At 48.8% G+C, this 24,712-nt stretch overlaps 1 protein-coding gene across 6 annotated transcripts in view; it reads right to left on the bottom strand.

Annotated features, from left to right (window-relative positions):
* rgs11 (regulator of G protein signaling 11) overlaps nt 1-24,712 on the bottom strand; it is a 161,050-nt gene that overhangs the window by 18,382 nt on the left and 117,956 nt on the right. For all 6 annotated transcript variants that reach the window (XM_038820414.1, XM_038820416.1, XM_038820413.1 and 3 more), the window contains exons 12-15: nt 21,282-21,395; nt 17,439-17,554; nt 16,346-16,433; nt 946-1,084 (exon numbers count right to left, since the gene is read on the bottom strand). In XM_038820414.1, coding sequence (XP_038676342.1) covers nt 946-1,084; nt 16,346-16,433; nt 17,439-17,554; nt 21,282-21,395 — 457 coding nt within the window. The remainder of the gene's footprint in view (nt 1-945; nt 1,085-16,345; nt 16,434-17,438; nt 17,555-21,281; nt 21,396-24,712) is intronic.

Genomic DNA, 24,712 nt, shown 5'->3' with positions numbered 1-24,712 from the left:
TATGGATTGGAATGGCCAACGGTTGGCAACTGAAGAAAGAAGCCACACTCCTAATTTTATGATTGCTTTTTTGTCAATTATTAATCCTTTATTCTTACGACGATCTTAAATTTACATTGTCGTTTCAACATTCCACACAAAGCTTTTATGTTTAAAGCCCCTGCTCCCGGTGGCAATGATTTGATTTTAATAAGTACAGTAATAGAATTAGTAGTAAACAAGTGGAATTAACCATTTTTTACACAAAATGTACTGTTCCGAATGTGTTGCTAGTTTAATATTCTATTCTCTGAATACGAGGATTTATGAATAATTCCTTTGATATTGACAATGGAGGTAAGGCCTCAGTTTAGTAGCTAGATCAGTGCCATTATCCCACAAGCTCTCACAAGCAACCCACACGGAAAGAGAAAGCAAGGCAGACCGAGAAATACACCGAGGCGGGATCTAGAAAAGGAGATGAGAGTCGAGGGATGTACATAGCAACAACTGCAGAGTGTGGGCCAAGGCAGGGTTGGATGGAGAGAATATGTCTGTGGCCTATACTCTGCCTGGGAATGAAAAAGTCAGGAAAAAGATTGGCGGAGATGTGGTTTTGCGGCTTAATTTTGTTAAAAATACATTGCAATAGTTGTCAAGTTCCTGATGGGGGTGTCAAAAGAATAGGAAACATTTGTTAAGCATATTTTTACTTTTGAGGATAAAGAAAACCCTTTTCCTGTCATTATCTTTCCCAAGAAACTTAAGTGGCCAAGCCACTTAAATATTGTGGCCACAAGAGATCAGGGGCCGGAAATTCTTCAGTGAGGCACTCATTCCCGATTCCCCGAAGCCTTTCTACCATCTGTGAGGTAGAAGGTCGGATGTAACACACACACTGATATATATATTTAACATATTACGTACATATTAAGAAAAACTCTGATATACTATAAGGCCACTCACTTTTTTCATTAGCATATAAATATGCATTTGTGCATCTTCAAAGACATAGCGATGAGGAATTTGTAATCCATCCAGGGTCTTTTCCATTGTTTTACTGTCGATATTCACCCATTTGCTGGCGCCTGCTGCCAGAAACTGTCTGCAAGTAGTACAAAGCGTGTATAAATAATAATTAAAGTTAAAAGGTCAACATTCTAATCGAGTCTGGAGCTAAATTTTCAGTAAGCCATAGTGTTTTGAGAAAGCCTGTTCGTTGCATTTTAGACAGTGGGATAAAAGTACTTGCTAATAGAAGTTACTTGTTTTTTTCCACTGTAGTACATAGAGTAGAAACATTGGATTTTAGAACTGGAAATATCTAACTACCAGGCAGGCTGTGAAAAGGGACACAGGCACATATAGCACTAAGATTCCCATATCCTGTGTAATCGACAATACTGAGCCAGAAAAATTTGACTTTTTTACTTTACTGCTTCATTAGCGCTGTGAATAACAGACATTCTTCTTAGATCAAGACAACTACAGTGGTAGGTCCATGTGTCCAGTTGTATCTGACCTTTACCAACTGAAACATTCCGAACACTATTTGCAGCAGTCGACCCCTGCCAAAGATGGCTGCAGCTCAGCAGAGTGCACCATGAGAGATGGAAGACAGTTCTTCACAGGTCTTATGGTCTCTGAAATGGCTCTTCGTTCCTACTGCCCTTAGTTTCAGTGAATCAATTGAGCAAAGCTGCAACAGTGGTTTGTGGCATGACCCCTTTCATTGTAGTGTGACTTTTTGAAGTAAAACTGTTTGGTCATGATGTGTTGTAGGCTCAGGGAGCCAATCCGGGGAATAGTGTGACATAGGTTGTTTTCTGATTCCGCCACGCTCCCGTTCTCAGTTGCATCCGAGAACTCCCTCCCGACCAGCCCTCTAAGAGGACCTTCACCACACAGTCTGCAGTGGGTCAAGAATGGGACTCACGACAATGGGCAATAAGTGATGAATTTGTTGACAAAGACTACACCTCTCCAGAATGAATTTTAAAATGGAGAGTTACTGTGGGGAGGTCAAATGTCTTGCCCAATAAGAAAGGCAAATGTAAGGAAGAATGTCCCAGCTTTGGTGAAGGACCTGAAAATGGTATCACAGCTGTAATGCTAAAAATGTAGAACTAGTAAAAAGTGGGAAAGGAACATAGGGAAGGATATTAAAATTCTCAACCATATTACACAACATTAAATAACCCAATATATCAAAGTTTAGGCATGTTCTTAGTCTCTTTAATAGAAGTGATTTGTGGATATCTCCTGATAGTGTTCACAGCTAGTCTGGTGTCAGGAGCATTGTGGTGATGTTAACCTTGCTTGTTCCTTTGAGGTCACACTGAGGCTTAAACACTGTTGTGGGAATCTAGGTAATTGTTTATAAATAAGCTGAGATCAAAAGTGATAAATTATTGGCTCCAGGCTGAAGACCTTGGGATAAAACAACAGTTTTTAAAAATCCAAATTAATGGGTTAACATCTGTATTAAAACAACATTTACAACAGGCAACAGGAGAATGGCCCATCGCAAAACCAGAAATTTAGGGTGTGATTCAACAAAGTGGGAACAAAGTCCCTTAGCGAGTGTGTTTAGCTACCTGTTTCCCGGTGCTCGCAGCGCCGAGAAACACAAGGCTATGAAACGTGACTCGCATTTGATAAGGGGACTCAACGAGGAAGGTGCAGTCGAGGCTGCACATAGCCCCGTTTTGTACACTAAGGAGCTGCGCCATTTTTAAATGGCGTCTCTATCTCCGAGGCCCCCGAAGCATCCCCGACCCCCCCCCCCAACAACGCACTGTGGGAGGAGGGGGCCTGCGCCCCTCACACTCCCCAACACTCGAGCAGGGCACTCCAGCCCGGCATTGCCAGGGTGCCTGGACAGCACCAGCAGTGTCAGGGTGGCACCCTGCTCAAAGCACATGACTCTAGGGACCTCCGATCCTCTGGGAGACCTCCATGAGTACTGTTCTGTCTGGTCCCTGTTTGTAGAGACCAGCACTGAACAGCGCTTGCCTGAGATCTCCGAGGTGAGGAAGATTGATCGCACACATTGGGCAAGTCAGGAATCTGCACATTAAAGTGAGACTAATTATCTCGCTTTAATATGGAGATTTGCTACAAAGTGATCCCGCTCACGATAGGTAGGATTCACATTGCAACGTCTCGCGAGATTGCGAGGCGTTGTGAGCCAGACAGATCTTGGGAACGGGATCTCCCTGCTTTTATCAGCCACACTGCGCTGCGGCGAGCTGCTTTTCGGGCACAGCGTAGCCATTAAATCGTGCCCATATTAATTGTGCAGGAGAGACAAGAGATGAAAAGACTTCAAGTTGCACTGTTCATGACAGATCAAGGTGGGGACACAGTAGCTAGCACACCTGCCTCACAGCGCCAGGGACATGGCTTTGATTCCGACCTTGGCTGACTGGCTGCGTGGAGTTTGTCTGTTCACCCTGTGTCTGCGTGGGTTTCCTCCGGATGCTCCGGTCTCTGCCCACAGTCCAAAGACGTGCAGGTTAGGTGAATTGGCCATGTAGAACTGCCCCCTATTGTCGAAAGATATGCAGGTTATGTGGGGTTACAGGATTAAGGGGATAGTGTGGGGAGTGGGCCTAGATAGGGATGCTCTTTCGGAGGGTCAGTGCAGCTTCGATGGGCCAAATGGCTTCCTTCTGCGCTGTAGGGATTCTATGGATTTCTATGTCTAATATTCGTTACAATGAAGGAAGGATTGGCCCATAAATAGTTAAAAATGCAAATTAGGCAATAGTGTAGCATTGATTGACATTGGATCTTGTGAATGCGATGACCAATGGATTATTTCCTGAACTAATGAAACAAAATAGTAAAACGATAGAAAGAAAATGTAGAGCAGAGGGCGGAAATAGGGTGAATTAGTCAAATTAGAGATAGAGAGTGAAAGAAAAAGAAAAAAATGATAGAGGGCTGGATTTTCCAGCTGCCCTGTGGCATGTTTTCTGGCAGCGGAAGCGACTTGCCATTGGTCACTGGCAGGATCTTCCAGTCCCGCCTATGTCTACGGTGTTTTGCAATGCTTGCCTGTCCCGCTGCCAGGAAGCCGCCACAGGGGGTTGCCATCGGCGGGACTTGATGACCCCCCACCAGTGGGAAGGGCCGGAATATCCCGCCCAAAGAGTGAGAGAATGAAGAGATAGAAAAGTAACAAAACATTAACAACAAGTTGAAGAAGAATGTACTTTGGAATTGTTGTATTACTCCTTGAGAAGTAATGAGTGAATGGCAGTGTCGATGTGCAAAATGTACTAACATCCTTGGGCCATGTGTGATCACTATGTAAAAGAACAATGGGACTGCTTTCATAGGAACACCAGACTTGCTAGAGGGAAAAAGACTAAGATGTATATAATTTGCCTTCCAGCAGTGGCATGATGTAATTAATAAGAGTGTGTTAGCAAGAACAACACTAAAGTGCTGCCAAGATAGATTAGAAACTTCATATATTGGGCAAAATTTCAGTTTTGGAAACTAAGTCCAGTGCCAGGGCGGAATGTTGGCATGATTCCTACTGGGCAGGGAGACGTTTAGACAAGCGTGATTTTCCACTAATCACATATCAACGAAGAGCTCGATGAATCTTATAATGGGGTGGGAAGGAAGTCAGCCGCTCCACTGATACCTCACGAGGTCGAAGTTTCTGGTGCCATATCCTGGACGGACATGTTATGTGGGCAAGATGTCCACACTATCGTGTGAAAAAGAAGCAACATTTGGCCCCACATTTCAACGAAGCTTCCCTGGGTTTCTCCTCCAGGCCATCCAGGAAAAGAAGGTGGTCCTCTGCCTGATGGATGGGAGCAGGAGGGCCCTCCCACTTGACATTCCCAGCCTGGAAGAAGGGCGCCTGGAGGTTAGCATCCTTGGGGCCAAAAGAGAGGACTGCCCTGCAGTGCAAGAAACGGAACTCCTCCAGTAAGTGCAATGTCTACAGACTGAAAACTCACATTCTCAGTGGGGTGTCAGGCAATCTGAGGGTTACACTCCACAGGGATGTCACACACGACCAGCTGATATCAGCACCTAATGTCTGATAGCCATTTTAAGCTCTCCATCTCATGTAAGCTCCTGGACAAATGGTTTCTTAATCACTTACTGGGGAGGGATCAGCAGAGACAATTGGCATGCATGCTTCTGAACTGCTTATTTATCCATTGGGATTACAGTTAATCCTTCTGCCTTTCTGCAGTACAAGATTTCCCATAACACACGAGAGAGTGTGCCAAGACTGAAGGTGGGACTCCTGAGATCCGGACCCTCTCAAGCTTTGAGAAACAGACTGCAGAGCTCTCAGGTGAGGAGGGAAGAAAGCCAGATTCACCTCCCCAACAAGCCAGTGAAGATGAATCCATTATACATCGGCAAGGCTCAGACCACCATTACTGCAGTATGTGATTTATACCCACTCCTCTGGTGCTACTTGCAGACTCCTCGTTGCTCACATTGCTGACTGCTCCTGTAAATGTTCAGAGAGCCTCTGGTGATGTGGGAGCCCACTCAGGCCACCCTCTGGAAGCCCGTATACCCCACTGGTATCATCAAGGGGATGGGCATGACCATGTTCAATCACTGGCCCACCAGGTGTCTGCACTCCTCAGAAGCGCTGCCCCACTACAGAGGAAGCAAGACATTAGCAGAGTTCACCCCAACCAATGGAAACCTGCAGTGTGGCACTTTGGAACCCTCCCTGGCTCATTGCCCCTCTCAGGGCAGAGGCCTTACCAGTGACCACCACCCCTCAGGGTCACAAGCTGTCTCCTCCTGGGCGGGCAGCACTGACTGCCTCTACCACCTTCTCCCAGGCACTGTTCAGGAGGGCCGAATCAGAGAATTTACAGTGCAGAAGGAGGCCATTCAGCCTATCAAGTATTCACCGGCTCTTGGAAAGAGCACCCCACACAAGGCCATGCATGTAACCCCATGTAAACTTTTGGACACTAAAGGACAACTTAGCACAGCCAGCTTGCCTAACCTGCACATCTTTGGACTGTGAGAGGAAATCGGAGCACCCGGAGGAAACACATGCGGACACAGGGAGAATGTGCAAACTCCACACAGACAGTTGCCGGAGGCTGGAATTGAACCTGGGATCCTGGAGCTGTGAGGCAGCAGTGCTAACCATCGTGCCGCATTGAGAGTCTGCAGCCCTCCCTGGGGAAGAAGGTGTCCCTCCTCTCCTCATTTACATTGAGCAGTGGGTCCACTTCAGACTGCCGAAATTGGGGGACAGGGGTCTTCTCTGAGCCGTCTTCGTGGCTGCAGTGAGTGAGGCTCTTTAGTGCTAATTCCGGCCTTGGCAGTTACATCGCCCGCTAGGCTGGGAATTGCTTCTAATTCTCGCTGGCAGAGAGCTGGCCTATTTGCATGTCCTGAATTGCGGAACGAATAATGTCCCCAATGGAAAGCAAATTGCACGCTATTCAGTTCTGGTGTGAACACTTAGGGCGCAATTCAATGGCCTCCTCGAGTAAGACTTTGTGACGGGATGAGGCTGTTGAATCTTCCCGTGATATTGAAACGCTCGAAACATCTTGCGAGATTTAACAGTCTCGCGAGACGTCACGATCTGGTTCTCGCTCTCGCTGGGTAAGACCCAAATATGCATATTTAAATGAGCTAATAGATCTGACATCTAAATTCTGACAAGCATGGTCCAAAATCACTATTCCCGTATATTCTGCTCCTTCCACCCTCATCAGCACTGCCTGGCACACCACAAAAAAGTCAATCCGGGAATATACCTGGGTGTCCAAACCTCCAATGATCCGCCATCCTTATTCTCTCCATAAACCGTTGATGCGCGATCAATGAACACAGAAACAAAGGAGTAGTCCGAATCGAAGGCTTTAATCTACAAGAAGTGTGCCCAGCAGCAGGAGCACAGAAAGAACGATGGCTGCTGGGAAACACGGGTTCTTATACTCCGCCTCGTAGGTGGAGCTACCTTCCTCTCGACCAATGAGAAGCCAACACTTTGGGCCAATGGGCAGCGAGCCTTCTACACCAATAGCAGCTTACAGTCCCAGGTACCGTAATACCCCTAGTCATACTACCACATTCACTCCTTGTTGAGAAAGGAACCCGGGGGGGTGTGCCTTTGAGAAGCCGGGGAATGAGAGAGGAGGGGGGGAGAGGGGTGTCCCGTGCGAGTGGGATAAGAGGCTGGTAGTATGACTAGTGATGTGAGATCATACCTCTCGAACGGTGGCTGCCCACTGGCCCATAACTATATACAGGGATGTGGTAGAACACGGTAACTATTTACAGAGTTGGAAACAAGAGAACAAAACAAAACAAAAGTCCATTAACAGTTCATATCGATTCGATCAGCCGATCGGGGGCCTTGGCGTCCTCTGCGACCTGCGGAGCTTCTCTGGAGACGTTGGAGATGCGGGCGTCCATGACTCCGGGAGCGATGATCCGGTCCTCGTGGCTGCGTCTGTACCCCTAGGCGGAGCTGGTGAGGGCCAAGCCGTGGGGGGGCGGGGCATCTGGTCTTCTAGGCGGCGCGGGTGAGGGGGTTGGCGGGGCAGGGACGGGAGCCCCTGCGGGAAGCAGTTGCGGTTGGAGGGGGGTGGGTGGAGCTGGTGCTGGGGGTGGTGGCGGGGATCCGGCGGGCGTCAGGTCCCGTAGGGAGACCGTGTCCTGTCGGCCGTCGGGATACTCCACATACGCGCATTGCGGGTTCGCGTGGAGCAGCTGGACCCTCTTGACCAACGGGTCCGTCTTGTGCGCCCGCACGTGTTTCCGGAGCAGGATGGGCCCGGGGCAGCCAGCCAAGTCGGGAGCGGGGTCCCTGAGGAAGACTTCCTGGGGAAAACAAGAAGGCGTTCGTGAGGCGTTTGATTGGTGGATGTGCCAAGCAGTTGCCGGATTGAGTGGAGGCCGTCTGGGAGGACCTCTTGCCAGCGGGAGACTGGGAGATTTCTGGACCATAGGGCCAGCAGGACGGTCTTCCAGACCGAACTATTCTCCCTCTCGACCTGTCCGTTACCCCTGGGGTTGTAACTGGTCATCCTGCTGGAGGCGATGCCCTTGCTGAGCAGGAATTGACGCAGTTCGTCGCTCATAAAGGAGGACCCCCGATCGCTATGAATGTAAGCGGGGAATCCGAAGAGGGAGAAAATGGTGTGTAGGGCTTTAATGATGGTGGGTGTGGTCATGTCGGGGCAGGGGATGGCGAACAGGAATCAGGAGTACTCGTCAATCACGTTGAGGAAGTACGTGTTGCGGTTGGTAGAGGGGAGGGGACCTTTGAAATCCATGCTGAGGCGTTCAAAGGGGCGGGAAGACTTTATCAGATGCGCTTTTTCGGGGCAGTAGAAGTGCAGCTTGCACTCCGTGCAGATGTGGCAGTCCCTAGTGACTGTCCTGACCTCCTCGATGGAGTAGGGCAGGTTGCGGGTCTTTACAAAGTGAACGAAGCTGTTGGTCTGACCATTGGTCTGTGAGGAGGGTGAACCTCCTGCCGGCCAGATAGTGCCTCCAGTGTCACACAGCTTCGACTATGGCCTGAGCTTCCTTCTCGACCAAGGAGTGGTGAATTTCGGAAGCGTGGAGGGTGCGAGATAATAAGGGGTCTGCCCGCTTGGTTGAGGGTGGCTGCCAGAGCTACATCGGACGCGTCGCTCTCGACCTGGAAGGGGAGAGACTGGTCGATAGCACGCATCGTGGCCTTTGCGATATCCGCTTTGATGCGGCTGAATGCCGGGCGGGCTCCATCGACAGGGGGAACGTGGCTGTTTGGATGAGGGGACGGGCTTTGTCGGCGTAATTGGGGACCCACTGGGCGTAATATGAAAAAAAGCCGAGGCAGCGCTTGAGGGCTTTGGGGCAGTGGGGGAGGGGGAGCTCAATCAGGGGGCACATGCGTTCCGGGTCGGGGCCTATTACTCCGTTACACACTGCGTAGCTGAGGATGGCTAGATGGTCGGTGCTAAACACGCATTTGTCCTTGTTGTAAGTGAGATTCAGGAGCTTTGCGGTTTGGAGGAATTTGTGGATCTTGGTGTCGTGGTCCTGCTGATCGTGGCCGCAGATGGTGACATTATCGAGATACGGGAAGGTTGCCCATAAGCTGTATTGGTCGAACATTCGGTCCATCTCCCTTTGGAAGACCGAGACCCCGTTTGTGACACCGAAGGGAACCCTTAAAAGTGATAGAGCCACCCGTCCGCTTCGAACGCAGTGTACTTGCAATCGCTCGCGCGGATGGGGAGCTGGTGGTAGGCAGACTTGAGGTCCACCGTGGAGAAGACCTTGTACTGCGCAATCCTGTTGACCAGGTCAGATATACGGGGGAGAGGGTATGCGTCCAGCTGCGTAAACCTGTTGATGGTCTGACTGTAGTCTATGTCCATCCTATTCTCCCCGGTCTTTACCACCAGAACGTGTGTTCGCCAGGTGCTGTTGCTAGCCTCCATGACCCCTTCCTTCAGAAGCCGTTGGACCTCGGACCTGATGAAAGTCCGGTCCTGGGCACTGTACCGTCTGCTCCTGGTGGCAACAGGTTTGCAATCCTGGGTGAGGTTTGCAAACAAGGACGGGGGATCGACCTTGAGGGTCACGAGGCTGCACACAGTGAGGGGAGGCGTAGGGCCACCGAATTTAAATTTTAGACTCTGGAGGTTACATTGGAAAACTAACCCCAGGAGTGCGGCCGCACAGAGGTGGGGGAGGACGTAGAGTCTGTAATTTTTAAACTCCCTCCCCTGGACCGTGAGGTCCGCTATGCAACACCCCGTGATCTGTACTGAATGGGAGCCAGAGGCCAGGGTGATTTTAGGCTTGACCGGGTAGACAGGGAGAGCGCATCGTGTTCCCGTGGTGGGGTGGATGAAACTTTCCGTGCTCCCGGAGTCCAGCAGGCAGGTCGTCTCGTGCCCGTTGAGCAATATCTTTGTTGTTGCCGTAGAGAGGGGACGCAATTCTCCCAAAGGGATACAAACAATCGACGCCGGAGTGAAACCCGGAGTGTTTCACTCCGGCATCGAAGGCCGCTCCTCGCCCCATATTCTCCCCCCCCCCCCCCCCCCCCCCCCCCCCCCCCCGGGGGATAGGAGCGGCGGTGCATGAATTTTGCGTGCCGGGCCTTGACGCTTGCGTCAAAGCAGTGCGCCCGGAATGACGCGGCCGGCGGCACCTAAGTGACGTCACCGCGCATGCGCGGTTGCCGTCTTCCCCTCCGCTGCCCCGCAAGACATGGCGGCTTGATGTTGCGGGGCGGCGGAGGGATAAGAGTGCGTCTTTTAGAGACGCTGGCCCGACAATCGGTGGGCGCCGATCGTGGGCCAGAAACCTCCTGAGCACGCCCGTGGTGCTCGATCCTCCCTCCGCCCCCCACGGGCCCCACATGCAGCGGTCGCGTGATGTACACGCCGGCAGCGACCAGATGTGGTTGGTGCCGGCGTGAACCGGTCGGGTTCGGCAGGCCACTCGGCCCATCTGGGCCGGACATCGCCGCTCGCCGTTAGAAACGGCGAGCGGCGATTCTCCGAGCGGCCTGTCGCAAAACACGACACGCCATTTTGGGGGGGTGGGAGAATCGCGTGGGGGTGCCAGGGCGGCGTGGCGTGATTCGCCCGGCACTCCCGCGATTCTCCTACCCGGCGTGGGGGTGGGAGAATCGCGCCCAGGGTGCGGGGTCGAGACTGGTCCAGAGTGACTGAAGCGAGTCATGGCAGAAAGTCGGAGTCTTCATCAGGCAGTGAGTAGTCACCTGCGGGGTCCTCGGAGCCGATCCAAGATGGCGGCGCCCGTCGGTCGCACATGGTGGGGGGTGGACAAAATGGCGGCGTCCATCCTCCGCACGTGGCGTCGGAGGCGTAAAATGGTGGTGCCCGGGGGTCGCACGTGGCGTTGGAGGATGGGGGCAGCGAGGTCCGCGGGCCGCACGGGGCCCCTGGAGAAAGAGAAGGGTGAGTCCCGCGGTTGCTGCCCGGGACCGCAGCGACGGCCTTTGCCTGGCAGACGGCCACAAAGTGGCCTTTCTTTCCGCAGCCCTTGCAGGTTGCAGAACAAGCTGGGCAACGCTGTCGGGGGTGCTTCGCCTGGCCGCAAAAATCGTCCAGTGACTCACCAGGGATCTGCTGCCTTGTGACCAGTAAGTGCCGAGCGTAGACTTGATTTACCGGCTTGACGAAGTGTCCTTTAAGCAGGTCCATAGCCGCGTCGTATTCAGCCATGTCCTCGATGAGCTTGTATATGGCGGTGCCGACGCACGAGTGGAGGATGTGTAGTTTCTGCTCCTTCGTCGGGACGTTTTCCGCCGTACTAAGGTAGCTGTTGAAACAAGCCAGCCAGTGCTTGAATGCGGCTGTTGCATTCGCTGCGTGGGAGCTGAGTCGTAGACACTCCGGCTGGATGCGGAGCTCCATCCTTTAAAATCTTGTAGATTAAATTGATGCGCGGTCAATGAACACAGAAACGAAGGAGTAGTCCGAATCAAAGGCTTTAATCTACAAGAAGTGTGTCCAGCAGCAGGAGTACAGAAATGACCTGGCTGCTGGGAAACACGGGTTCTTATACTCCGCCTCGTAGGCGGACCTACCTTCCTCTTGACCAATGAGAAGACAGCACTTTGGGCCAATGGGCAGTGAGCCTTCTACACCAATAGCAGCTCACACTCCCAGGTACCGTAATATCCCTAGTCATACTACCACAACCCTCTCAGCTCTCGTGCCATCCTTGACCTCCAACCTCAGCTCCAGTACACAATTAGAATCCTCCCCATAATCAGCTGGTGAGAGTCCATCCTCTTCATAAATCTGGTGTCATCCTAATTCACCACATATACATTTGCCAATACCACTCAAGTCCCCACTAGCACCCTACTCACTATCACAAACCTCCCCCCTCCCCCGGGTCCCGTAACTCCCTCGCCCCTGTAAACCCAGTTTTCCTATTCAGCAATATGGCGACTCCCTCGACTTCAAGTCGAACCATGAGTGGAACATCTGCCCCGCCCACCCCTTCCTCAGCCTCATCTGATCTTTCACCTGGAGCTGCATCCCCTGCAGGAAAATCACCTCTGCTCTCAAACTTTTCAAATGCATGAACACCCGGGACTTCTTAACCAGCTCATTTATCTCGAGGGCATTTCATGTCACAACATTCCACCGGAGGCTTGTGCCCCCTCCGCCCCACCTAGAGTCTGCCATCATCACCCTTGGACTCCACCCTCCCATCCCCTCTCTGAATCGGGCCCTCCCAAGGTGGCCCCTTCCATGCCCAAACTCATCCCATATATATCACCCACGTTCCTGCGGGTGGGATCTTCCAGTCCCGCCAATGGTGACCCCCCCTCCCCCCACCATCAGTGGAGGGTGCAGACAATGCAAAAACACATTGATAGTGGCAGGACCAGGAGATCCCACCGCTCCAACTCATACAGCAGGGTGATAGAAAATCCTCACCCATTGCTTACAGAGTCCTTACAACATTAATTATGAACCCAAAATGGTTACAATGATACATTTGCATTGATGGCAGTGACCCAGCCATTCCTTGATGTGTGATTTATTCAATGAGAGGACCTTGGCAAAAATGGACCCTCACAAATGTTCGCCCCTATGAATTTTGTGCCACTTTTAAAGTACACCCAGCAATTATAGCATTGTTACAAGATCATAAAACTTATATAAGAAGCTTTGGACAGACTCTGCCCTATCTTCGTTTGACACAAATGTTCAGATTTTGACTGCTCAGGCCACAGTACAGCACAGTTTGCCAGCTGCTCTCGTCAACGACGGCCAGCTGGCAACTATGGTCTACCTCTGTAAAATACCAAAGCATCAGCCCTTTTTCACTTTGCTTTAATCAACGTTACTTTGCCAGTAGCAACTTTCTGGGTTTTTCCTCATGAGATTTACAATAGAAACGAGTCTTTCTGGCATAAAATGTTGGACAGTGTGCGCAATTGGAAGACCTCAAAACTTCCTTTCTATATGTCCAGTTGGTTGTAAACATGTTGGGACAAATTACCCTGAAAGTCTGGGATGTAATAAATGTTATGGAAAATTCTGTGTCCAGCTCAGGAATCTGTTCCACAAAATCCAGGATACTTATGTAAGTCAAACCTGGACGATCTCTCGATTGGTCAGTGAGTTTCCTGGGATCTGCCTTGGCACTCCGCTACTGCCTCTTCTATTGGCAGGACCTTGTTCTAGTGTAATGTCTCCCAAATATTTTCCTGCTGTGACCCTATTTCAATATTTTACGCTGGTGCGGCCCCAGAGTGAAAATTTCGGGGGTTGGGGGTGGGGAAGAGTAGAGGTCGAATAGCTGACTGAGGTGGGAGAAACTGGTTAGTGAGTTCAAGAATTATATATAAATCGGACCTGCCATTTTGCAGGCTTTGTTGCTGTCAGCTCCTGGGCCTCGCAGCTCATTTCATTAGGCTGCACCCATTATGCGCATGTTAAGGGACCTCCGCAGCCAGATCCAGGTCTGTAAAATCAGGGTCACTGCTCCACCATCGCTATTGTTACATTGGAGCTCGCGCCCCTAATTACTCAGCCAGGGACCCCACATGGGGTTTCCTTCCATAGTTTGGGAACCCATGTCCTGGTGTGTCACAGAGTCATAGAATTTACAGTGCAGTAGGATGCCATTCGGCCCATTGACTCTGCACTGGCCCTTCGAAGGAGCATCCTACTTCAGCCCCATCCCTGAAACCCAACCTAACCTTTGGACACTAAGGGGAAATTTAGCATAGTCCATCCACCTGACCTGCACATCTTTGTACTGTGGAAGGAAACCGGAGCACCAGAGGAAACCCACGCAGACACAGGGAGAATATGCAAATTCCACACAGTCACCTGAGGCCGGAATTGAATCTGGGACCCTGGCGCTGTGAGGCAGCAGTGCTAACCACTGTCATATTGGGGCAATACTGGACTGGAATTTATGGTCCCAATAGTGACAAAAGCTAAGACCTTCACCGATGATACTGAGAGCTGCAATGGAACCGTAGATTCCAAGGAGTCCACTTATGCTCAAATCTAAAACATGTTGTTGCGTCTTTTTGACCTCGGGGGAAGCCCACAATGATGCTCCCACCAATACCTTTTGGCTTATAAACCTAGGCTGTTTGCTCGCTTCTGTACATAACCTTATTTTACACAGATTTATTTAAGGCTGGTCCTAGCAGGTATACAGCCTGCACCCATGGCTCTGCTCAGCACCCTCACCTCCCACTCCTTCCCACCATCAACCTTGGCTCTGCTCACCCTCATTTCAGAGGCCGGCAAAAATTGAAAGAGTGATACATGTGAGAAAGTGGATGTCAAATTCAAACAGATAAAAAATGCTTACAAATTCTGAAAGTGAACAAAGTCAGAAAAATGCATCAACAATTGCAAGAGTGGCCAACCTGTGGCTGACCCAGTAGGAAGACAATGAGTGCAGCCTTGGGGAGAAGGCAAATGTCTACACCGTGCTCCTTGATGGCCAGGAAGAGCAGGTGGGCTTCCTACTGACAATGCCTCCTTATCCAGCTCTCCACCATCAGACACCCATGCCCCAATAAGTCGGGTCCAAGCTGGTTGGCGAAGTCGAAACCAAGACACAGAGTTTTTTATTATGACAGTTCATTAACTTATTCAGTCTCATAGATCTATTCCCACACAACCTAGTGTCCCACCCATCCTCTATTTATATGTGCTCAATGACTATTGATACCATCACCTATTCTGCTTAACCTTAACAATGCAATTGGCATTATATTAACAAACCTAACAATATCATTGATGAGACATTTACATCCCCATCACACAAACATCACTTCCAGGGACAGCCCAGGGCAACCTAGACTTCCCGGTTTCCCACATTTGCTCCCTCATCTCCCAGCATGTCAGCAAAATTCTCCTCCACGGCTTGAGTTTTTGCAGAGACAGAAGTGCTCCTCCTCTTAGCCAAAATGGCAATGGATCCCCTAATCTGGAAGTCCCGACCCTGTATCTGTTAATTCCTGGTTAATTTGCTGTCAGTCTAGATTCAATAAAATCTGAGTTGGATTTGCAGGTATCATATCATTTAATAATAACTAACTTGCAAGGCTGACTCAATCCATAGAGCCACAGGACACACATACTGTCTTCTGCAGCTCCCAGGATAAAGAGAAACTCAGAACAAAGGAACACTCGAGATATACTTCAAATTACATCAAGATTCGCATACAAACTTCCCATTGGTCATTTTACACACCTCCTGACCTGGTCATATATCCTAATTGGCTCACTTATCCTGGGCACATTTTTAACCCAGCATCCTTTTCACTATTCTCCACTAGGCTACCATGCCCCGAGCCATGCTTTGCTCTCCTCTTTGTTCTCTGTCTGTGGGTCCTCAGGGTCCTACTGTCCATCATATTCGTTTGCTCACTTCCTCATATCCAGCAATGACAGCAGGACATATTTCATATATATGCGGCTCATGGAGGCAGTGGCACACTTAAAAGTACAGCTGCCTTCACTCAGAAACAATTTTGATCACAGATGTTGCTGAAACACATCTCATGGGGTGTTTAAATCTGCGGAAGTGGTCTAAACCTATTGGTGTTCTTTGGAGAGGTCAGGTACTGGTTAGGTGAGATAGTTTTGGTGATCTTTGAAGAGCTTTTAAGGGTAGACATGAACGTACAAAAAAGGTGTATAGGGTCTATGGAGCTGTCAAGCTGTCATGTTATTTAAATCTCCTCCCCGTTAAATTTTAGGGAATAAACAGTATGCTGTGTCTCTCCGTTTCAAAAAAAATCATGCTTGCAATTTCAATAGCTTTTTGTTAACATAAAGATATTGTGGTCCCAAAGTGAGGGCTATCATTATAGTATTAGTACTACTGGACTGCTTCCACAATTTATGATTATCCCAGTGTGGTCATTTCACAGTTTTATAGCTCCTAATGATTATAAAGGGATTATCTGTCTTTGGTGTGGTGCTATGAATACAATTTTTAAATAAGGAATTACAATTTAAATGTATTGAATTGTGTTTTATCCATGAGTGTTTTTTTTAATATACAGTGAAGTTTAGATTAGATACTGGTAGCTTGATTTTATTTAATCTCAGCATGACTCCTGAGGTCTGCCCATGGTAGATACTGGGAGAGTTCACATGAAGGGTGTAACTGCAAAGGTGGTGGGTGGAGGGGCATGAGTTGACATACATTGCCACAGGGGCTTTCAGGAGTAATGGAGTTGGATAGAGGGGCACAGGTTGGCATGCAAGTTGAGGGGGTTGACAGAGACACTGTTACTATGATAGATTAAAAGTGTTTACAAAACAGATAATAGTTGTTTGCAGTTTTTATGAAAAAGCGATAAACTTACTCAAAGATGGCTTCCATTTTTTCTTCAACTTTTGACTGTTCTCCATATTGCACATCTTCACAGGCCTCCCAGAAACTAAGATTCTCAGCTAGTGTTTGAAATACATATAATTGTTACAGATACTGGTGTCTAATTCTTAGAGCCAATGTTTATTTCACACTTATTTTCATAATGAATTCTGGATTCTCTTAATGAGCCCTACGATCCAGTGAATATGATATTGGGCAAGATTTGGGGGTTTGTGTCCGGGATCAAATGGAGGCCCCGATCCGAAACGGTGTCAGAAACCTGGAACTGAAAGCACTGTGGGTGTACCTACACCACGCGGCCTGCAGTGGTTCAAGGCAACTCACCAGCACCTTCTCAAGGGCAATTGGGGATGGGCAAGAAATGGAATTTAAATTTTTTAAAATGTAACTGCTTTCATTTTCTCATGGTAGGAATATTAATTTCGCACTAAATACTAATACTGGTTAGGTCACCAATGCCTACAAGACTCAGACACGCTAAATAAGTGAACAAAAAATAAAAGTGCTGATGCTTCACGGCAGCCAGGACTCACATGTCAACCATGGCCACAGTTGGTTTAGATAAAGGAATGCTTCAATGGAAATCTGCTGCAGAACTGGAAAACAATGGATTACAGACGCTGGACTGTCTGTCACAATTGCTGAGTTCAGGTAGGAAAGGGGCTGTCAATTCTGGGAAAAGGTTTCAGTGAAGAAACAGCCCAAATTGGAAGAGGGAATCCTGCTTCCCGCCTCCCCGAAAGTCCATGGACTTTTTGCTTTCCCGCCGCATCCCCCTCAGTGGGTGTCACCACGGAAGGCCCGGAAAGTCCCAGCCTTCAGCTGTGTCTCCTCCCTCCATGCACAACCCATTCACCAGAACAAAGCATCTTTAAGTAAAATCTTAATGAAACCATGGGGCAGATCTGACTCCATCTGCAGTGGGGAAATGAAGGAGATCAAAATGGGGGATGCAAGAAAAGTTCTTTAAACAAATGTTAAAACTTTTGCGAATGGTTCTAAAATCAGTATAACATATTTTAAACATTAAAAAAAGAATATTAATTTGATTTATTCATCCTTACCACTGAACTCTCTTTCCAGAAAGTATCTAAATTGTTGGTGACCAAGGGGATCGTGGAGCAGTTCGCCAAAGTTGAATGCCCAACGTTCGACCCGTAACCTTGTTGGGATTGTCACTCTGTTCATGGAGAGAAATCTATGAATATTAACTCAGTTTATTAATACAGAAATAATACTTTATTATCCAGATTAGGCTGTATGGACGTACAATATCTGGTCATATGGTTAAAACCTAATGCTTCAGCAATGTTCTTGGCTATTTCAAATCTGAATATTTGGACCTGCTTGTGTGAGATTATCGCATCAAAAAATAGCAGCGGATTTTACGATGACGAAGAAAGCTTTGACAATGGTACGCCCATCATTTGTGGCATGACTTTTCACACAGCATTGTAGTATGGTCCCACATGATATGTTCTCAAGTAACCAAGTGGCCTTGGTCTTGTCAGCCTGTTTTATCTTCCACTTGTTTTCTTTAAACCAATGCAACAAGTTACTGAGCAGCTTATAAAATGGGTCACTGATATGCCACCACCTGTTTAGTCACAGTTCCCAAGACCAGGTTGTGTAGAATCTCTTGGCTATATTTTCACTTTTTATCCATGCATACGGGTGGAGATGTGGACATGCTGCCCATTTACAGAAACCATCCTTTTTAATTTCCCTACTGCTATTTATACGTTTACAGGAATAGGAGGGATGAATAATGGACATGTTGACTTCAGGGAGATTGCAACAGGCTGACTATGCTAGATGGAATGTTCGATGCTCAAGTTCCTGATGGTCCTGGTACCACTAACAACTGTGCCAAAGACTGACTGAGGAGACTGTCCTATAACATATTCGTCTCCTGTTGCCAGCTTGTAAAATCCTCCTTTGATCTTTCTCTCCTTGGAGAGGAGAAGGCGAGGAGATTTGATAGAGATGTTCAAAATCAGGAGGGAGCTGAACAGAGTAGATAAGGTGAAGCTGTTCCTGCTTGTAAAATGATCGAGAATGTGAGGGCACAGATTTAAAGTGGTTTGCAAAAGAAGCAAACGTGATAGATAAAACCTTTTCATAAAGTGAATGGTTGGCGTCTGGAAATATGTTGCCTGGAAGTATGGTGGAGGCAGATTCAATCAATGCATTAAAGAGGGCATTAGATGATTTATTTGAATAGTAACAATATGCAGGGGAAATGGGAGGAGAATGATATTCAGTCATAATGTTCATTTGGAGAGCTGGTGCAGACACAATGGGCCAAATGACTTTCTTCTGCACCGTAAAAGTTCAGCGAGATCCAGGACTTTTAGGCCTGATCTGATGGTGAATGTACACAGATCTCTGAAAGTGACAGGGCAAGCTGTAAGGCTGTTGGAAAATAATACAGGAACCTTGACTCAACATACAGAGGCACAGAATACAAAAGCAAAGAAACTATGCTCAACTCCTACCAATCACTGGTTGCGCCTCCACTGGAGTTTAATTTCCACGCCTGGGCATCGCATTTTAGGAAAGATGTCAAGCCCTCAGAGAGGACACGGAGGAGATTTACTCAGATTTGTGTCAAGGATGCAGCACATCATTCATGTAGGGAGGCTAGAGAAGCTGGGGTTGTTTTCCTTGGAGCAGGGGAAGTTAGGAAACATGAAAGATTTTCAGAAAGTAAACCAGGAGATGCTGCTTCCAGTGACAGAAGGGTTGATAACCATGACACACCGATTTGGGGTAATTGGCAAAAGACCAGCAATAAATTGCGGAGCACTGTTAGAATCCATGGGGTGGGATTCTCCGTTGCTGATACTAAGGGCGGAATTCTCCCAAAGGCCCGACTCCGTCGTGAAACCCGGAGAGGGGCCTCTCCTGGCCCCCTATTCTCCCCCCGCCGGGGGACTAGATGGGCCGTGCTGGGAAACTCGGCCGCGGGGCCTTGTCGCTGGCGTCAAGGCCCAGTGCGCCGAGAATGACGCGGCCGACGCGCCTAATGACGTCAGCCGCGCATGCGCAGGTTGGCCGGCTCCAACCACCGCATGCGCGATTGCCGTCTTCCCCTCCGCCGCCCCGCAAGACGTGGTGGCTTGATCTTGTGGGGCGGCGGAGGGGAAAGAGTGCGTCCCATTGAGATGCCGGCCCGACGATCGGTGGGCACCGATCGCGGGCCTGTCCCCTCCCGAGCACGGTCGTGGTGCTCAGTCCTCTCTAGGCCCCCCAAACGGGCATCTCACGCCGTGTTCACGACAGCAGCGACCAGGTGTGGTTGCTGCCGTCGTGAAATGGTCGCAAACGGTAGGCCGCCCGGCCCATCCGGGTCGGAGAATCGAGTGGCGTGTCGCGTTTTTGGGGGAGTGTGGGAGAATCGCGGGAGGTGCCAGAGCGACCATCCCGCGATTCTCTCACCCGGCGTGAGGAGCGGAGAATTCCGCCCTAGGTGTTGATGCCAACGCGGAATTTGTGGACTTTCATGACAGAAAAACTGGACCGATTCCACGACTATTAAGGGGCTAGCACCGGGTCTGCATGGAACACAATCGATTCCAATGGGGGATACCTATATGACCTGTGGCACTAAGTTCACAGTGGGCTGTTAACGGTGCGCGCAGCTGCATGGTTGCCTTGCCGGTTGCGGCAAAGTTGTTCTGTGCCCGTCCATCACGACCCCACCTGGCCACCCCGCTGCGCACCCGGCCCTGGCAGAAGACCCCTGGCCAGCGTCACAACTCTCAGCAAACTATGGCGATGGTGGACATTTTCCGTACCCCCTCTCCCTCCCTCAGCAGCCGCCACACCGGTTTCACGATTTTTAAAAGCACAAGTGAACCGCGCCGTCGGGAACTCGGCCCATCGGAAATGGAGAATCACGGAGACCCTGGAGAATACCGGGTCAGGCTCGCTAATAATATGCAAAAGGTATCTGTCTACTGTACGTGCATTCCGGAATGCATTGACGCCGCTGTCGAGGTGCTGGAACATTGCGATTTGGCGTCAAATCGTGCTTTCCGCGATTTTGGCATTGGAACCGATTCTCCGCCCAATCGCTTTTCCCGATTTCGGCATCGGCTGATGGAGAATCCCGCCCATGGTGTCTGAAAAGGTGGTGGAAGCAGGTTCTACAATATCCTTCAGGAGGGAATTGGATAAATAACTGAAGAGAAAATATTTGTCGGACCACGGGAAAGGGCAAGGAAATAGGGCAAATTGAATAGCTCTTGCAAAGCGTTGGCACAGGCATGATGGGCAGAATGGCCTCTTTCTATGCTGTCTCATTCTGATTCTATAATTGGTTACAAATCCTCGCCCATTGTGTCTGTTGGACCGTTATTATGGAATTCTGTTGAGCTAGTTATATAGGTATAGGTATACATAAAAATGAGACATGATGTGATCAAGTGCTTTATGAAAATGTTGTGTCTTGCGAAAAGGTACCTTGAAACTGAACCGAATAGATCTCTAATATTATTTCCACATGGTAATACTGAAGTATACATAATCTAAATCTATAGCGGTTACCTAGTCTCCAGAGTGCATGGAGTAGATAATCTGCATTAATATGTCCTTGGCAACTGGTTAAGTCTGAAATCTAGGTTTTATTATGTTTTTTGTGGGGGAACTTTCCAAGTTTATTTTCTTTTTATTGCCTCTGACATTGGGTCGTTGATTTATCTCGGCTGATAACATTAGAACCACAAAAATCATTGCATGGCATATTTTCTGAACTAAGACTGTAGACATACGACAAGCTGTTGTAGCATGGCAAATACATGGCAGAAGAAAGGTTGGTCATAGCCTGCACTTTTACCGAATTATCCCAATTACTCTTGTGCTCTGAAACTGGTCACTTGCAATGGAACATTCTGCACACTTACATATCAGCATTCAGCGTCCAGAACAGAGTGCCACTTGTGATCCAAGGGTTGCAGGGAAGACAGCCAGACACAATAGGATCATGCGGAAGATACTGATCACAGCGCTTCACAAATCTGTAAATAAAAAAAGTTAACTTCCACAGATCATAATCACAGATATTTGTCAGATAAATGGCAGAAATGAGATGACATTTTTCAAAATAAATGTCCAACGATATTGCCTAATGGCAGTGTGAATTTAAGGTTGAGTCAGTCATAGAAGAGGGTTGCCAACCATACCACTGTGATATTTTAATTTCCCATCCCAACCATCTTTATGTTCTGTGTCAGTTCGTCAATGCACTGACACCCTGTTCTGCCCATAAGATGCGCCAGTGTCAGGTGGTGGGGGATTCAGAAGCACTGAGGTGTTCCAGCACCTCCACTGCGGAAGCACCAGCACAGGTCCCATCGCTTCCTACTCCCTTGGGGTGCTCGATGACCCCCCTAGGATGGATGGGAGGATGGAGTGAGCTCAGGAGGCTCTACTGTCACCTGGCACTGCCAGTCCTAGGCGCACGCTCTCCTCTCAACCAGCGTCTCGATGCCTTAAATCATGGAGCACAGAGACTGGCCCATGTCCCACAGTGAGTGAGTCATGTCCCTCTGCGCCTAGGTCATGTTCCTCTGTGACTGGCCCAGGACAATGCTCTTGGCTCACTCAGCCATGACCTTTTGTGACTGGGCCAAGCTCTGGAGCACCGCAGCAATATCCATGTGGGCCTGGTTCATGGCTGCTTGTGACAGAGCACCCCTGTTCTGAACCTCAGCCATCGACAGCACTGTGTGGCCCACACCTTGAACGTTTTAACCCATGCCTGTGACCTTTTGACCCATGGCTTCCAGCACGGACGCCATCCGTGCATTGTTGGCCTGGCTACCATGTATTGTCAGCACGATCTTCTGCACACAAAAGCGGTTTGACTTCTCCAACTGTGCCTGCAGTTGCTGGAAAGTTGCTGACACCCCCTCCTGCAATTCCTGGCTCTGTGTCTGCATATCCACTGGTGACGGGATCATTCTTTCCAGAAGCCTAATACCTGCTGGTACCTGGGATCGGGCAGCCCTCTGACTGTCCGCTCCCTCGGGAGTCCCTCCCTACACCTGATGTGCTGCAGCATGCGTGACGTGCGCGTCAGAAAGTGACCCAGGAGCCTCTTCAATCAAATGCTCCACCGAGGTGATAGTTGCTGCGATGGTGGAGGGTGCAGGTGAATGCAGTGCCAAGGAGTCGGTGTCTTCCGTGGACTGGTCCTCCGGGGTGTGCTGGCGTTGTGGCTGGGGTCGAGGTACCCCAGACAGGTCAGTCTGGTCTGATGGTGATCCTTCAGGAGAAAAGAAAAGACACATGGTGAGATCTTGATAAGGAGTGGTCTGGGGAAAAGGGGTGACTCACTTGCTATATTGACATCACTTTGCATTATGGGCTCACTTGGTTGACGCATGCTGACCTCCGCCTCAGAGATATCCCTCTCCTGCACCTTCCCGGATAATACCATGACCTTCTGCTCAGTGGGTTGAGAGCATGGAGGCCCATGATGCCCCCTTCGGTCTTCTCCCGCTCTCTTCCGTTATGGGCCGTCTTTTCCTCGGGGACACATTAAGGACATGGTGAGATGCACGGAGACGAGTGTCATGGGTGGGTCTGTAGCTGGTGGCATGTGTGTGCACAGCACTTGGCCAAAGCGGGCAATACAGGTGTTGGGTTTGGTGCTGGTTTGGATGTGAGGGAGATGCGGGCAGATGGGTTTTGATTGTCCTCTATGGGACTAGGGGTGTGATGTGAGGATTGAGGGACAGAAGTGATGCCAGGGGAACAGAGGTGGTGACTCACCTGAGTTGCCCTAAGGAAGTTGTTCATCTTCTTGTGGCACTGCATGCCAGTCGGCCTGGTGAGACTCACCACGCTGAGCGCTTCGGCCACTTCTGTCCAGGCGGCTAACGACCTCAGGCGGTAGCCTCCTGCCTACCCTGAGGAAGAAAGTGCCTCGCTTCTCTTCCACCGCATTGAACATTCAATCAAGCTTCGCGCCTGCAAGATATGGTGCTGTTCTTCGTGGAGCCATCTTGGCTGGAATGAGTGTGTGTGAGGAGTGGAGTGCTTATAAGCAGCTCCAGCTTGTCAAGCTCTCCAGCATCAATTCCAACCCCAGTTGAGCTTTTATACTCAGTACCCTGTCCTATGAAGGCTAGCATCATATGCTTTCTTTACCACCATTTCCACCTGTGCTGCCATTTTTAAGGATCTGTGGACCTGCATGCCCAGACCGCTCAGTGTCTCTATGCTCTTACACAATACGTGTAATCTATTGAACAATTAAAACCCCAATTCTAACTTAAGTACTAGGGAATATTAACTCTTTCCTTACATCCCAGTCTCTAAATGTCAGTGGTCTTAGATCGACACTGCATAACCTTAAACATTACTGTAAGAAGTCTTACAACACCAGGTTAAAGTCCACCATGTTGTTTCAAACACTAGCTTTCGGAGCACTCACCTGAGGAAGGAGCTGCGCTCCGAAAGCTAGTGATTTGAAACAAACATGCTGGACTTTAACCTGGTGTTGTAAGACTTCTTACTGTGCTCACCCCTGTCCAACGCCGGCATCTCCACATCATGGCTACCATCGACACCTTAAAAATTACTGTGTACTATGTAGATATAATTATTAAATAGAGGCCTTAGTGTAGCTGAGCAATAAGACCAGGAATGTGTGGCACAATGGGGTTGATAGATTATTGATTTATTGATGCTGTTAAGTACTAAATGAGTGCATAGCTAAAGGGTGGAATTATTCAAAATGCCATGACTGTGAAAAGATAGTCATTGTTTCAGATAATGAATTAACTATTGAATTTTAGGGTCTTGTCTGTAGAAATTTAGACATTGTTTCAATGAATGTTTCATATAATGAATAGACTATTGTATTTCAGTGCATTTAGGAATAAGAATGTATCAACTAATTAGTTACAGCAAGGTCTATGGCCAGCAGTGGCGTGAGAAACCTATTCTCATGAGGCCGCGCACATAGACACTGAATTATTCCTGATGGATACCAGTCAATCTTAAGTAATGGCCAATGTTTGATTAATAAATCATCCTCTAAGTAACAGACATCTATTTGAACAAATCAGGAGGTCTCAGCTGAGAATTAGAAACCAATGAGATTAAATGAGGGATTAGACCATCGATAAGGATTCCCTTAAAGTAAGACCTCGTGGCCGAGGTTGGCCTCCTGAGTTCCTGCCTTCCTGAATCATCCTCTTTGTTTATTTTAAAAGTGATTTCTTTATGCTTTTATGATTAATGATTTCCTTTGCCATGTATTTGATGAACTCATGTATTATTTGATATTTTGTTTCTAAGTTTTGATTTAGTTTGTCTGCAAGTG

The sequence above is a fragment of the Scyliorhinus canicula genome, chromosome 15, assembly GCF_902713615.1.
Source record: "Scyliorhinus canicula chromosome 15, sScyCan1.1, whole genome shotgun sequence".
In the NCBI taxonomy this organism is placed as follows: domain Eukaryota; kingdom Metazoa; phylum Chordata; class Chondrichthyes; order Carcharhiniformes; family Scyliorhinidae; genus Scyliorhinus; species Scyliorhinus canicula.
Note: the sequence above shows the minus strand (reverse complement) of the source record. Positions and strands in the feature narration are given on the sequence as shown.